The sequence below is a fragment of the Gymnoscopelus braueri genome, assembly GCF_963280865.1.
Source record: "Gymnoscopelus braueri genome assembly, chromosome: 5".
Classification (NCBI taxonomy): domain Eukaryota; kingdom Metazoa; phylum Chordata; class Actinopteri; order Myctophiformes; family Myctophidae; genus Gymnoscopelus; species Gymnoscopelus braueri.
The window spans coordinates 15,873,243-15,888,967 of record NC_137606.1 but is presented as its reverse complement, the minus strand read 5'-3'; the positions used below and the strand labels follow the sequence as shown (position 1 = coordinate 15,888,967).

The following is a 15,725-nucleotide window of genomic DNA, read 5'->3' as shown; positions in this document are numbered from 1 at the left end:
CAAATCACTGTTTCAGCCTTCTCGCTAAATTTATGAGGCACCATCAAATTATTTCCTTGGTTGTCGCCCGCTATACAATGTAAACTATTTACTTTATTTATAGAAGATATATTTGGGATATTTTTTTCTCTTCTGTATGTACCCTTTTAGTAATGTTTATATGTGCTTTTTTGTCATGTTGCTCGTTTTCTGTATGGGGACTATACGGGTGGAAATTAGCATTCTTGCTAAATCCGGTGTATTTACACGGTATTATATGTGTGGCGATCATTGATATGCGCTGTCCCGTCCAAATAAACGTGTATAAATAAACAAATATGCTAATATGTTATCGGTCGATAAGACAGTATCTTTTAGGATACGAAGTCAGATTGAGCAGAACATTGTCTGGTGGCAATCATAACGTATTACGTCATCTAGCCACAGATCGCTCGACCTTGGTGGATAAAAAGGGGATTCGTCCACAATATGTTTTATTTTAACGGGTAAAGTTTGTTTAGAGCGAGCGAGTTAAAACATATCGACTGTATATCGATGAAATAAACGTGTAAACGGCGGCTCGCTTTGTCTTTGTTTGTGTCGAAGAGAGAAGAAAGCGTTCTTCTTCTTCCCCACCCCCTGTTTCCTCTGCTGTGGCGGAAGTAACGAGTATAGCTGAGGCCTCATCCTTCCAATGGCGACTGCAAACAGGCTGAACAGAAAGCGGGAGCAACCGTGGAGGGGGTCACAGCTGTGCAACTGAAATTAAATAAATATATCACACTCGCCGGAGTCATAAAGTTAGACGAAATTTGTTCATCCACCAAATCACGGCCGATTCAATGGCCAAAAATCGGAACATTTCGCTCCTCGAGTCGGGTAAGTTATCTTAATTTATAGCCCCGTTTACAGCGTTATGGGGGTCGGGGGTTCATTGATATCCATGTGTTTTTTATAATGGTTATTATGTTCCCCACCTCTGTTCGTTCACAGAGCTGTATTACTTGATCTCTCGTTTTCTGACAACGGGTCCCTGTCGAAGAGCGGCTGAGGTGAGCTGGCGTGTCTGACACCACAATGTCTTGCGCTTGGCATATTATTTGGGGATAAATAAAAACCATCTCATCTAAAACATTACTTGCTATCTATTACAGGTTCTAGCCAGCGAAATAGAGGAATATCAGGTGTGTATTCCCGTGCTGTATCTGCTACATGTTATGTGTATTAAAAAAAATGTATCGCCGGTTCGGAGTGTCGGGAGCATAAACTTGTTCTTCTGGCTCCGTGGACTTTTAATGCCCCTCTGAACGTCTCACTTGTTTGACATCATCACACGTTTTACTAACTTCATTTGGAGCTCTTGGTATTTTCCGCAGTCGCTGCGATTACTAACCCGAGTGTCTGTTTCGACAGCTTTTACCTAGGAGATTGGACTGGCAGGGAAATGAGCACCCAAGAACATACGACGATTTGGTAAGCCGCTATTTTGGATCTCTTTAAAGTTCATTGTTTGCGATCTGTTGTTGTCTTGTGACAGGGGAGATCGAACCATGCTTTAGGCTTGTTTACTGTCTTTGTTCCCCATTTTGATCCGCTGTCATCGGACTCTCGTGTCGTGGGCTGTATCGACGTGGTTTAACATACTGTGTGCGGTGGGATCCTTTCCCCTCACACCAGATCCTGGTGATATCTGTGCATAGAAAAGCGATTTTGATAGAGCTTTTGTATTATTTAGACCAAGTGTTGTACTGCAGATAGGGTGGGTTCCTTTGGCTTCTCGCAACGTCAAGACGGCCCTGCCGACCAATCAGACAGCCGGATATGCTGTCTCTGCGTTATTTTACATGTGACCTGTGTTGTGATTGGTCCATATAAGGAATGTGTTTGCATAACAAGCCCCGCCCTCTTGGAATAATACAGTATCTTGGTGAATGAGTTCAAAAGCTCATCACTTAAGTTACTAGAATCACTATTAGTCAATTAACCACTTGAACCCCATATGGGTAACCGGAGTCCCTCAGGGTTCAATACTAGTGTATTTTCAGTTTTCTGTTGTTGTGGGGAAAGCTTTCAAGCTCACAATGCGACGCAACGCATCACGTTGTGAGCTTGTTGATCTGCTATTTTCAGTGAAAGCTTTCACCACAATATGGATGCTGGGGTTTAAGTGGTTAAAGTAATGTATAGAAATGATACGGGTAACATGGTGCAGATACAGATTGGTAGTAACATACAGTACGTGCTGGCCTACACGGAACAGAGACAACTGGAACTTATGCTCTGTGCATGGTGACAGTACATGCCATGAAATGGACTGTAGACACTATATCTAAATGTTCAGCATTTTATCACGTTGTGCAAAGTCATAGTTTCTCTGAAATATTCTTAGTTTTTTATGACATGCACACGTAATACTGCAACTCTTACCAGGATTTTTACAGACATTACATTGTAATAAGGCCTTATATCTTGGAAAAACAGCAGGACCTTATATACTGCATCAACTGCCACATCCTCACTAACGCTGCATTCGCTTTGCTTGCTTGGGAAGGTTGCTGCCAGCAGACACGTTGCACCAGACCATTTGCTCCAGATATGTAAGCAGATTGGTCCACTTCTGGACAGAGAAGTGCCATCATGTGTCCCAGGCGTTCATTCTCTCCTGGGATCCGGGAAGCAGTCCATGCTTAGAAACGCAAAAGGTATCTGATTTTGAAGGTGTCGTGGAATGAATTGTAAACATATACATACATACTATGTAAAATATAAACAAATCAGTGGCCAATTTTATTCGATACCTAGTCCAGGTAGGATCCTGTTAATTGAACCTCATGGCCCTGCCTGCATGCTGAGTTTTAATTGTACAGAAGCACTCACAGGTTAAGTAAGTAGCCATGTGGCCTGTCTCCTGCAGGGATGTATTGGGTACTATTATTATTTGTTAAGTAGTCTATTGTATGACAGGGATTGAACCCTGACCTCCCAATCTCAGGGTGGACACTCTAACCACAAGGCCACTGAAGCTGGTACTATAGATGAATCACTTTTAGTGCATTGGCCATCATAGACTATTATCGCACACAGCCGTCATTAACGTTTGAGCAATATACCCACCAAGTGTGTGAAGTCTATTGGATGAAAGGTTCTTGAGATGCTGTATGTGAAGGATATATATATATATATATATATATATATATATATATATATATATATATATATATATATATACGTACATTAATTACATGGAGAGACTCCCGGGCTTCATAGATGGATAGTTGTAGTGATGCAGTCATTTGAGAAATGTACAGAGGAGTGTATATTTGAGCTTTTACATGAGAAAATTAGAAACGGTCCTCAAACTAATTATCAACTGTAGTGCCACATAGCTGATCAACAGCTCAATAATCCTGCTGCCTTCTCATTTTCATTTCAGACTGTGATGGTGTGCGGTTGAAAGCTACATCATATGCAGCCCTTCATAGGGGCAGACCACCAGAGAGGCCTTTGAACTGCAAGCACCCTCCACACCTAGGTGGGCACTGATTCACTAACCATAGAGCCATTTGGCAGATACTTTTATTCAAAGCACTGGCAGTTCACTTTTAGCACGGAGGAAAGCCTAATTTATGCTTTGACACCATTTTACACTTGGAAATATGTCATTCATTGAGTGACATGTCACAGGACACTTTCACTGAAGCATGAATTTGGCTCAAGTGGGAATTTAAATTGTTGATGCTGACAGCATTAAATGGCAAAAATGGTAAATGGTGCATTTATACGTGCGCATGCATGGGCATGCAAAGCCACGGGGTCCCCAGAGTATGTTAGCTCTTGATGCTAACAGCGTTAGTGTGTTGTTTACTCACTGATACAACAGAGCAGAAAGCCGGGACTCGGGTCGGCGGACCCCTTAACGCGTGGGCCTGCACCGTGTGTGTGTGTGTGTGTGTGTGTGTTCGCTGGGGGTCCATGGCGGGGCTGCGATGGGTCCGCGGCCACACACCCGCTGCAGGTCCCGTGTGTGTGTGTTACTAGGCAGACATGAACACACACCTTGCCCATACATAACTAAAAGTCTGCAAATACTTTGACTACGCACATCCCCGGGTATGGACTAGTTTGTATTATTGTGCACCCTGCACACAAAATGAACCATCCTACACTCAGGATGAACCTCAGTTTTCCTCACTCACTGTTCACCTGCCCAATGTCTTTCTTGAATTGTAGTGCAAGTGTTTTCTCCCCAAGACGTTTGCCTAAAAATATCTCTTTGATATGCTGTCAGGTCAGCCAGGCATGTTCACTTGATGCCGTCTGCAATAGTGAGTTGATGCAGTCTGTAATAACGCGGTGGAACGACATGATGCAGTATTCATAAGGTCTTAATGCTTCGTATGCTTGGAGTCTGATCATTGGTACATTTTGACAGTGGAGGTCCACAGAGGGAGAGAGCTAACAGGAACTCAGCGCTTCAGCTCCATCAACCCAGTCAGCAACTATCAGCACATACGGCTGCACAGGCGGATCTTGGGGCATCTGTCTGCAGTGTACTGCATCGCATTTGATCGCGCCGGTCTCAGGATCTTCACCGTAAGTCAGGGCTTGGGGAAATTAGTTGGGTTATTTTATTGTTTTGCTGTTATGATGCTCATGAGGACAAAACCGGTATAACTTTGCTTTTCGTTTACTCTTGGCAGTGGTTTAAAGCTTGTGAGCAGCATATCTCTAACAAGCTAATCAGGGAGAAACACTAGAAGGGATGTGGGTTGTGTAAAATAAAATGTACCTGTTTTTCTATGAAGTCAAAAGCAAAGTTATAGCCGGGTTGTCCGTCTTTACTTTCTAACTGGGTTCACTACAATAATTGTATGCTGGACTAAAATAAGTTAAACTACATTTCACTGCAACAATAACTGCCATGTATTTTTCGTGACCCTTTTTTGTTCCCAGGGCTCGGATGACTGTTTGGTGAAGATATGGTCTACGTTTGACGGAAGTCTCCATTCGACGCTACGAGGACACTCTGCGGAGATCACCGACCTGGCGGTCAACTACGAGAACACGCTGATTGCTGCCGGCAGCTGTGACAAGACCATCCGGGTGTGGTGCCTTCGTACCTGTGCCCCTGTAGCTGTGCTTCAGGGCCACAGTGGATCTATTACCTCCCTACAGGTGAAAGACCAAGTCTTTTAGGGGAGTTTCTGGGACTGGGATTAAACGCTCGTTCAGGCCTCTGGTCACTTTTTCCTTCCTCGTGTCCCTTAACCCATTAAGACCTGAGGCCGATTCTACAAATGCCTTCTAAATCAGTAGTTCTCACACTTTCAAGATTTCTCAAAAATTGCAGATGTACAAGCTGTGAGCTTGTGTAACTCCAAAATATACAATGACACGTATGCTTTCCCTGTTTTTAATGGGCTAATTGCATTATTCCGTCACTGTCCTGATTGGATCAGATTTTGGATTTGCATTACATATTACCTTATTAAGAAACCTATTTATTTATTTTCTGTACTCATATTCTCCTCTAATCAAGCAGCCATTTTGTTTGCATATTACCTTATTAAGAAACCTATTATCATGTATTTATTTTCTGTACTCATTTTCTCAAATCATATTCTCCTCTAATCAAGCAGCCATTGGTTAGAATATATGACTTGGTGGTTACAGTATATGGTATACATCACTGAACAGAGATGCAGCATCTTAATTAGACCTTTTAATTAGGAAGATTGTTTCATGGTGTTTGGGGCAGTTGTGTCTGCTAAATGACTGTAATGTGTCCACACACAAAAAGATACCAAAGATCAAAACTTAAAATATAATTCTGTAAAGGAAGGAAAAGAGTAGAGACCAGGCCACCACCCTCATTGTCTAATGGCATCGGGTGGTTTCTGTTTTGTAGTGTAATGTATTTTGTTTGTAATTTATTTTGTGGCAAATCAAGCCGATGGGGTTGAGCCATTTGTATGAAAGGTCATATGACGTGCTGTTTTTAATATTATTTTCTAAGGTCCTTCCGATGTGTTATTAACGATTTTAACTTAAATAAAAAACATTCAGATAGATCATGGTAGGTTTATCTCTGTGTGTTCTGAGGCTTTATGCAGCTTTTTCAGCTGCATAAAGCTGCAAAGCCGATGAAATGCCTGTTCTGCTGCAAGGGGCGCTGTTTCAGGGGCTTTTCAATTAAGGTATTTTGTTTTCGCACTTTTCCCCGTGTTTCCCCAGGCTAACGGTCTGCGGGTTATTCAGAGGCCCGTTTTGAGTTCTCATCTTACAATAAATGCACCAATTCTCTGTATGTATGTTTGTAATCGACGTATCTCGACCCACTTACACAGACAGATAGACGTTTAAAACGTGTGCTATGACAACGGGCATAACGGGGTGGGCCATGCATTCCCTATTTTCATTGTTCCTAACTTGCATCGTTCCCAAGTAGACCTCAGAAATGCTCTGACTACAAATAAACCACTGAGTGTTCAAATTTTGGGTGGGGTAGAATTGATGTCGGAGAACCCCCCCCAAAAAAGTGAAATATCATGTTTTGGGACCTTTAAATACAGCATGCAATGCATTTCTTGGCATGTATGAAAGTAATACTGGTGTGTGACATTGGAAGTGTGTGTTTTTCAGTTCTCACCGTACGCCAAGGGCTCCAAACGTTACATGCTGTCCACTGGAACTGATGCTACTGTCTGCTTCTGGCAGTGGGATGTCAACAACATCAACTTCAGGTAACGTATACTGTGTATCCTTATGACTTCAATGGTGAATTGGGGGCATTATGTAGAATCCGTGACTGAGGGTTCAAGCTCACAATGCGTTGTGGCACGCTGTGAGCTTGTAGAGCTGCTATCTTGAGCTGAGTGTTCACCCCAGAATGGGAACACTAGGGTTCATTTAATTCTTGAAAATGTGCAAATGAACAATTCCACAAAACATTTGGCTTGCGCTTTTTTATTACTGATGTCCTGATTTTCTCTTGGTGTGTTGAATGGAAACACATTATGCCAGTGGGAGCAATGCTCAAGTGTCATTTTGTATGCAGGCTCAAGCTGTTTGCCATTTTTGTTCCAGTGATCGGCCGCACAAGTTTACTGAGAAACCCAGGCCAGGCGTTCAAACTGTCTGCTCTTCATTCAGCCCAGGTAAGCCGTCAATATTTTGAAATACTGTTTATTGAATAAAACATTTTTGTGTGTGTAGTCCATGTGTTTTTGACTGTATAAGAAGGGTTTTATTTTTGTATAATATTTTAGGCGGCATGTTCCTGGCAACAGGAAGTACGGATGATGTCATCAGAATATATTACTTGGGATGTGGGAACCCAGAAAAGATATCGGAACTCCATGAGCATACGGTAAGAAAAACATTTTCAGCAAGGTCAATTAACGACGGTGCTGTACATATTGTAGTTGGAGAATGTGTTCACATTATGTTAACCATCATTACATAAGCGTAAAATACAAAATAAATGTCAAGCAATGGCCTCAAACTCTATTCCCTGTTTCTGCTCTGTTTTCAGGACAAAGTTGACAGCATCCAATTTTGCCACTCTGGAGAAAGGTATGTTCACTGGACCACCTCGTCCATGAATACTTCATGAGGGTATTACTTAAATAAGTGGTGGATGGACAAAATGAACGGATGAAAATGTAAAGATTTTGTCTCTCAGGTTTGTGAGTGGTAGCCGTGATGGAACTGCACGGATATGGAGGCTACATCAGCGGCAGCAGTGGAGATGCACCTTGCTCAACATGTCTGCCACTCTACCCGGGTATGGATGGACTATGGTTTTCTATGATGGGAGAATGTGGTCCGTTTTCATTACTGGTATTTGTATTATATTTCATGGAAAGAGCAGAGCAGGGGAGGGAAAATTGCATTGGCCAAAATATCCAGAATTTGTCCATTTAACCCACTTCTAACGATTAGGAGCGCTTAACAGTTAGGCGTTAAGTCTATTGCTCAAAGCACGCCTCAAGGACACTTTGATGCGATGCCGGGATTGGCCCGTGAACTAGGCAACCACTCTGCCTCCTGAGCCACTGCCACCCTGGAAGGGGAAATAGGCTTAATATTGTATAAACTATTGTTTAAAAAAATAAATAATTGCAATCCTCAGATCATAGTTTTAGTGCAGTGGTCAGATTTAATCTAAAGGGTAGGCCCATGAGACCTAATGCTCTGTTCTCTTCTCCCCTAGTGTTGAACCAGTGACTGAAGAGGAAAGCTACTTCAAACCCAAGGTCACCATGGTGGCATGGGATCGCCATGACAACACGGTCATTACAGCTGTCAACAACCATCTCCTCAAAGTGTGGAACTCGTACACAGGAGAGCTGCTACATATCCTAAAAGTAATGCATACCACAGTCTTTCAAGCGATACATCCCACACTGTTTCTATCATACCCAATATGTCTTTGTTTGGTGACTTTCAATTCTTCAGTTTCCACGTTTGACTAATTCTGGTGACATGCAAGACCAGTCCAGTGCTATGCTATTTCAGGGGTTGACACTAAGGTCTCAGAGCCACGTGCCCATCGGGCGAGTACAGGTCATGTTCTACTTGCCCGAAGGTCATGCCCACTTCCCCGAAAAGTTAATCGTCCATTATGAAATAATGGTGCAATTTGCGCTTGTGCAACTGCTAGTTGTAAAAAGGTAGCATTATTGTTCTTCATAAATAGCCAATATTGAATGAAGACTGAATGCACTTGCCCGTCGGGCAACCTGAAAGCAAACACCACTTGCCCGAACGTTTTATTTACTTGCCACGGGCAGTCGGGCAACCGTTATTGTCAACCCGGGCTATTTATTTATTGTTAAAGTTTCAGGTTACCCTGAAGATGAACATAGTCATATACAAGACATCTAGGTATCAACGGTGGTTAGCACAGCCCTGACACCAGCTGGTGTTATCTAGTGCATTTTCTTGCATACCTTTTCAACTGTCATCAAATGGTAAATGGTCTGCATTTATCCAAAGCGCCACAATCACCTGTTATATTCACCCATTCACGCACAGAGGCCACCATGTAAGGTACCAACCTTATCGATAGCAGTTCCGTGTCTGGTGGCCACTACTTGTTTATCAATGCAAAATATAAATGAACACTGCAATTTGTTTTCCATTCATGAATTGTTTACTCATCATCATTTAATTGAACTAATTTGAATTGAAGTGGGATTAAACGTCTAACCTGGATGTTGTTGGCAGGGCCACGAGGCGGAGGTATTCGTCTTGGAGCCCCACCCTTTCGACCCCAGGATAATCCTATCTGCTGGCCATGATGGGAACGTCTTCATATGGGACCTGCTGCGTGGGGCAAAGACCCAGCACTACTTTAACATGGTAAACTAACCAGTATACAGCACTAGTTCTAGGAATATCATCGCTGTCGGACAGAAACCCCCCATCTCCACATTACAACATTAACTTTTTTTTAACGCCCTACTTGGTCATACTACTGCTTTAATCCTTGTTTAATTAGGCAAGCTGAAGCAGGGCTTTTAGTTATTTACCAATTTCTAAACGGAACCAGAATTGATAACATTTTTATTCTTGCATTCCAGCCAGCGGTGGAAAGTAACTAAGTACATTTTCACAAGTTACTTTGCAGATTTAGATTATTAAACATGCATTAACCACTTAAGCCCTGTTTTATACTTTTCGAAAATAGCTGATCTCTAAGCTCACACGTTGCAATGCATTACTCAGTGTTTGCGAGGTCTGTGCCTGTCTTGCTGATTTTCTGGTTGTTGTCTCCTCCAGATTGAGGGCCAGGGTCACGGAGCTGTTTTTGACTGCAAGTTCACCCCCGATGGCCAGCGCTTTGCTTGCACAGACTCCCACGGCCATCTGCTCATCTTTGGTTTCGGCAGTTCCAAGCCCTATGAGAAGGCAAGAAGAATCTCATGCATACATTAGAGCTGAACCAATATTGTGATTGCATCTTCATTTGTGATTTAAATTTAATTTATTTAAATGTATTTTGAAGTCAAGCTACTACGACATTAGATACTGTAAACATACGTTGACATTCAAAGGATCATACCGGTGTTAATGCATGTTAAGCCCATTGACTACAAGTCATGAATGACTACCAACAATTTTCCAAAGCATACACATTTTTCTTAACCTTTGAATAATTACTAGATTTCCCTAATATTGTAGCTCAAATGTGTGATATGGAGTTGAGGGCTTGAGGTTTTAAGGTTACTGCTAGTGATGGGTTTACAACAAGCAGCTTAGAACTGTGTGTTATCGATCCATGTTTTCCCATCCCACCCGCTATAATTAAATGTTGGCTCGGTTTGGTGGGGTCTATCGCAAGTTCAGAATTTAGGCGTAAGCCGCCTTGTAATCCAAAGATTCCAGGTTCGATTCCCGGCACCATCCTGGCTACGTGTCGAAGTGTCCTTTAGCAAGACACTGAACCCCTAACTGGTGCCAGGTTGGTGCCTTGCATGGTTTCCTCCGCTATCGGTGTGTGTGGGTGAATGTGAAGTACATTGTAAAGCGCGTTGGAGAAAAGCGCTATATAAAATGCAGTCCATAATTAACTTAACCCTTTAACTAAAATGATTTAACCATTATAACCTTTCTGTTAGTATTACTATGCAATGAATTCCTACCACTTAACTGCCTGATCATATCAGAAACTTGACAGTCACACAGAAACAAAACGTTGCATCACTAGCCAGTGAACTACACTCTACACATTTCCTGGAAGTCATGTGTGTTTATTAATCAGCGGCCCTTGCGTCTCTCCATTTGTGTCTCCACAGCTACCAGACCAGGTGTTCTTCCACACTGATTATAGACCACTGATCCGGGATACCAATGGTTTCGTGCTGGATGAGCAGACACAACAGGCACCCCACCTCATGCCCCCACCCTTCTTGGTGGATGTTAATGGGAACCCGCATCCACCCAGGTACGGCTGAAACCATACACTACTTGTTTTTCATGAATGTCTTTTTACAAGTAAAAGTTCTATAATGTGCTTTTTTCTTCTGATGCACTGACATCACTTAAGCACTCAACTACTTCTCTGTTGACACTGAGGTGATGACGCCGGTAGATGGAGCAATTTGTTACCCAGTTTAAAAAATTGCTTTAAAAGTCAAGTGTATTATTCATGGCCATCTCTGTAATTTTGTCTACTTTCTACTTTACTTTCTTCTTCTTTCTAAATTGAATTAATGGCTTTGAACTTTTCAAAGCATTAAAGACAAGCAGAAACAGTGAGAAGGATTGTCATATTGACTTCATCCACCAGTCATTATAATATCTAAGCTTAAAAAACACGGGCTCAGACAGATTTTTCCAGACCCGGTTCATTTGGCACGTTCTGTATCCGCCACGGTTTGGTACCTGGTTTAACAAGGTTTGAATACCTGTCTGGCAGTGTCTTTATTAGAGTGTTAATGTCAAAGGGCATTCTTATCGTGTTAAACTAAGTTAAAATCAGGTCATTCATTGGCATGGAAGACATGTGTTTTTGAATGGTTCTCGGCAGTGGCGTTTCTGGGTGTACTGTCACCTTAGGCCAGTGGTTCTCAAAGTGGGGTCTGGGGACCCCACGGGTCCTTGAGGGGGTTCCAGGGGGTCCCCAGCTAAATTGCTTAATAGCATAAAAATCTGTTTAACCACTTTAAATCTATTTCATACATCAGCATACAACAATGGACAGCAGGCATCTTGATGAGACTGCCTGTTCTGAATATGAACAGTGTGGATAATGCAATGTCATGATGATTAGTGACTTGCAATTATATTCTGATTTGATTAACAAGGTGTCCAATGATAATGTAGTAGAGTAAAATAATATTTTTAAATTATTATATTATATAATATTAAAGTGAAAGTGATGAGTAGGGTATAAACTCGAGTAAAGTAAAGCATTGAAGCAAAGTACTTGTACTTTGTTACTTATTACTTATTATACTTATTTCTGCATGAATTAAATCAGTGTCCTACTATTCTGACGAAAACCTGGAAACTGGCAAGTCAGCCGCTGTATACTGGCTCTAGTATTTAATTTGTTTCTATCAAAGATTTGCCACGGACATGGACAAGTTTTGCCACGTACACGTTTGTCCGTGTACGGACACATTGATGACCCCTGTGATGAGCACATCCAAGGAGGAAACACGTGGAGAGTGCCGCTGCTCTTGGATAGTGAAAGCTGCTTCTCCGTTTCATTACAGCAGCTTCCAGAATTGTTTCTTTGAATAACTGAACTTTCAATGTTTGCTCTTTTTTTTTCATTGATTCGAATTTCATTAGTTTTTATGTTCTTTTGATCTGTGTTTATGAATGCATTTCATTAAAAAAATACATTATTCAACGGTATTGTTTTTAAACCCCATCCTCAGATACCAGCGGCTTGTTCCAGGGCGGGAGAACATCGCAGCCGAGCATCTGGTGCCCCAGCTGGGATACGTAGCCACTAGTAAGCATGGACCTTATGGCTCACAAGAGGCCTGTGTTTTTTTTACTGTAGCCTGGCTTTTTCATTTGCACACACAGTGACTTCATGATTACTCTGGCATTTGTGGTGTGTGCGGTGCAAGTTTGAACTTGAAGCATTTTATTGCACTTGCCCTTCAGTATGTGCTGAAGTAAACATCTTTCTGACTCAATTATTTTCTGACTCCAGTATGAATCCACCAATTAATCGCTGATATAGAGTACACATATACTTAAAATCCTTTTTGCTGTCATGAAAAATGACATAAATGCAGATAGATGCAGTTAGTTTGGCATATTTGGATGAAGGTGGGATATAAAAGTTGTCATAGCTGTCATGTTGCACTGACTTTGAATATATTTGCAATGGCACAGCACACATGGCTTTGTGTTGATCCCCATTAAATTGCTTTCAAAGCCTCGATTGTTTACTACCTGGAACAGGGTTGCCAAACTGTTGGGGCCTGCGGGCAATCCGCGTGGCAATCCGCCCCATGGAATGATTTCGGGAAGACATTAAAAAAGTTCTTGACCATTTATTATGCACCACTCTCATGCCACGCGTTCTCCCTACCGCTGTCTGCTTGTTGTGAGTACTTAGAAAACAATAGATTGCAGTTAAGCATCAACTGTGTGTGACTCCTGTCAACACCCACCACAGTCTGTCCAAGGCCTTGATGAGGCTGGAGAACATGCAGTTGGTTTGTTTTGAGCCCCATCTCCACAAACTCCTTTTAAAGATGCATTTAACACCACAAACAAATAATACTGAGTTGTATCCGTCACGTCAGTGCTCCCAATTGCAATAGAAAAGGCAATACATTTCTTCACTTTGTCTTTTAGTTGACTGTTCAAATCTTCTGCACGGTCCCTGATATACATTAACTGATTCACTGCCAATCACGTAGATCTACGCGAACCTATTTAAAGCCGCCACGTGCCAATCACGTAGATTTTTTTTTTCCATTTTGACCCAAAGACCAAGGAGATAGGATTTTTCAAAGATCTAGACTCCTATCCACTTCCTTGTTAACTTAAAACTTAAAAATTCTGTATCTCGGCTCCTGAGTACTTTTTTTTTTTCAATTAAAAATCTCTGGCACTGGCTAAAAAAATATTAAAATACCTCTGGCAGTTAATGGGTTAAGAGGCGTTGTGTTACAGGAGCCTGAAAATGGACAATGTCAATGGACGTAATAAATGATTCATTTTACTATTGTCAGTTTGACACTTTTTGTACTTTGATTGTAATTACGTGTGGAAAATTTACTTGTCATGAACGAGAAAGGGAAGTGGCCGAGGTGGATGACCCAGACAATTTTTGTGGACATAACTGCACTTGATTGTGCTTAGTTTTAAGATGCAAGGCTGCAACAAAATTGTTGCGGATTCTACGATACCATTTTTGCCCTTCAATGCAGCTATCGTGGACCAAACCAGCTTATTCACCCTATTTCTTTGTAACCTACAACAATAATTAATACCGGTCACAAAAATAAATTTTGCTAGGCAATCTTCTTCATATGAAATGAGTGAAGTGAACAAGTTTTTATTTACTGAGACAAACTGGTTGAAACCCCCCAAAAATGAATGCAAAGAAAGTTGTGTGAGCATGCATGCATGCTAGAGTGCTAGAGCCAGTAACTGTAGGATAACCCTCAGGAAACAAATGAGTGATAATTTAGCCGACCGAAGGGGAAGTGTGCACCAGAAAGTTACAAAATGCCGTTCTTCCTTTTTTCCAGCTAGGCCTAATTTGCTGGGGTCACTCTTCAAATATCGAGTCCAGTGTGACTCGATATCCCACAAAACAATGGGAGTTAGGCTGAAAATGGACGGGACACAAAGGAAGTGTAACATGAACATGAAGTGTAAGACATGGAGGTGTGTATTCTGTCCTCAGGTGATGGGGAGGTGGTGGAGCAGGTAATCAGCCAGCAGACAGCGGATCACGAGGCAGCGGCGGTGCGACGATCAGGCAGCATTTTGGATGAGGCCATCAGACAGCTTCAAGAACAGCAAGACCTTCAGAGCCACACTGGGCCAGAGGGGGCGCCAGAGGGGGCTGGGGGGGCCGACCTGCCAGGTGCAGGACAGGCCGAAGTCCAAGGCCAAGTCTCAGTCTCAGCACCAGCACCTAGCACACCACGCAGAGGTCTGTTCTGTTCTATTCTATCCCATCCCTTTTCAATGATCTACAGTATTCGCTTTTCCTTATGCGTCCTTAAGTCTGCATATTATCTGTTCTAAATGCCTGTTAACCCATTTAGACCTGGAAGATTTTTTTTTTGATTTCTTTGGCTATTCAAAAATAGCAGATATACAAGCTGCAAGCTTGTATATCTGCTATTTAAAAAAGAAAGTGCAAATCTTTGAATATAATATAATTTTAAAGCAAACTTGTAACTCAAATCTTTCCTTCTGGGGATTCTACAAATGTCTTCTAAATCCTACAGTTTTTTGAAAAACATATGTTTCTATATCCGCTGTTCTCAAACTTAATGACATGGACCATAAAATAAGGACCCCCAAAATTATATGTATTTAGCAGATCTATAAGCTCATAGCGTGGCACTCGGTGCCGCGCTTTGAGCTTGTATATCTGCTATTTTTGTATAGCCAAAGTATAAAATATGGATAAAGTGGTTACACAGATGCGTTCCCGGTTTGAATGGGTTAAAGTCAATGCCCTTTGTGATTATTGCGCCAAATAAGATGAACTTTCACCTTTTTTTTTAAATCACATTTAATATCCTCAAATGTTGAAATTTAAAGTTTGTCATTCTTTTCAATGCAGTGTCCGTGAACGACCGCGCAGACGTGCAGTCACCCCCTAATGTGGGCCTTCGTCGCAGCGGGCAGGTGGAAGGAGTTAGGCAAATGCACCAGAATGCCCCCCGTAGCCAGATGGCCACCGAGAGAGACCTACAGGCCTGGAGACGTAGGGTGGTGGTGCCGGAACTCCCATCCAGCAGTTACATGTAAGACCCACGAGGAAAGCATTGCTGGAGCACAGTGGTGTTAACTGCAGTTTCATACTTCCCTTTGAAAAGAAATCAAAAGAACTCTGGCTTAAGATGACAGATAATTATGTAGTTGGCGTGATGGGTGTTAACTGGAGATGAATTTATATTGATAAAATGCTCAGTTTTTAATTTGTTACTAATGTAAGTTACTAAATTTACAAGCATGATTAATTCTTTTTCATCAGCAACCCACAGGTCCAACTCATTCTTCCGCACTTCCTATTACCGTAA

General features: G+C 41.9%; 1 protein-coding gene across 2 annotated transcripts in view; it reads left to right on the top strand.

The window, feature by feature from the left end:
- The first annotated feature begins 442 nt into the window (after positions 1 to 442).
- The window catches only part of brwd1 (bromodomain and WD repeat domain containing 1), a 42,035-nt gene continuing 26,752 nt past the window's right edge, over positions 443 to 15,725 (top strand). Inside the window, exons 1-20 of one of the 2 annotated variants that reach the window (XM_080428595.1) lie at positions 443 to 858; positions 973 to 1,031; positions 1,134 to 1,163; positions 1,393 to 1,452; positions 2,531 to 2,681; positions 3,413 to 3,511; positions 4,412 to 4,572; positions 4,933 to 5,154; positions 6,622 to 6,722; positions 7,066 to 7,136; positions 7,248 to 7,348; positions 7,514 to 7,554; positions 7,664 to 7,765; positions 8,195 to 8,348; positions 9,211 to 9,345; positions 9,766 to 9,894; positions 10,782 to 10,930; positions 12,375 to 12,451; positions 14,372 to 14,623; positions 15,266 to 15,449. In XM_080428595.1, the coding sequence (XP_080284721.1) occupies positions 822 to 858; positions 973 to 1,031; positions 1,134 to 1,163; positions 1,393 to 1,452; positions 2,531 to 2,681; positions 3,413 to 3,511; positions 4,412 to 4,572; positions 4,933 to 5,154; positions 6,622 to 6,722; positions 7,066 to 7,136; positions 7,248 to 7,348; positions 7,514 to 7,554; positions 7,664 to 7,765; positions 8,195 to 8,348; positions 9,211 to 9,345; positions 9,766 to 9,894; positions 10,782 to 10,930; positions 12,375 to 12,451; positions 14,372 to 14,623; positions 15,266 to 15,449 (2,315 nt within the window). In that variant the 5' untranslated portion in view covers positions 443 to 821. The remainder of the gene's footprint in view (positions 859 to 972; positions 1,032 to 1,133; positions 1,164 to 1,392; positions 1,453 to 2,530; positions 2,682 to 3,412; positions 3,512 to 4,411; positions 4,573 to 4,932; positions 5,155 to 6,621; positions 6,723 to 7,065; positions 7,137 to 7,247; positions 7,349 to 7,513; positions 7,555 to 7,663; positions 7,766 to 8,194; positions 8,349 to 9,210; positions 9,346 to 9,765; positions 9,895 to 10,781; positions 10,931 to 12,374; positions 12,452 to 14,371; positions 14,624 to 15,265; positions 15,450 to 15,725) is intronic. The other variant, XM_080428596.1, reaches the window with a different exon arrangement.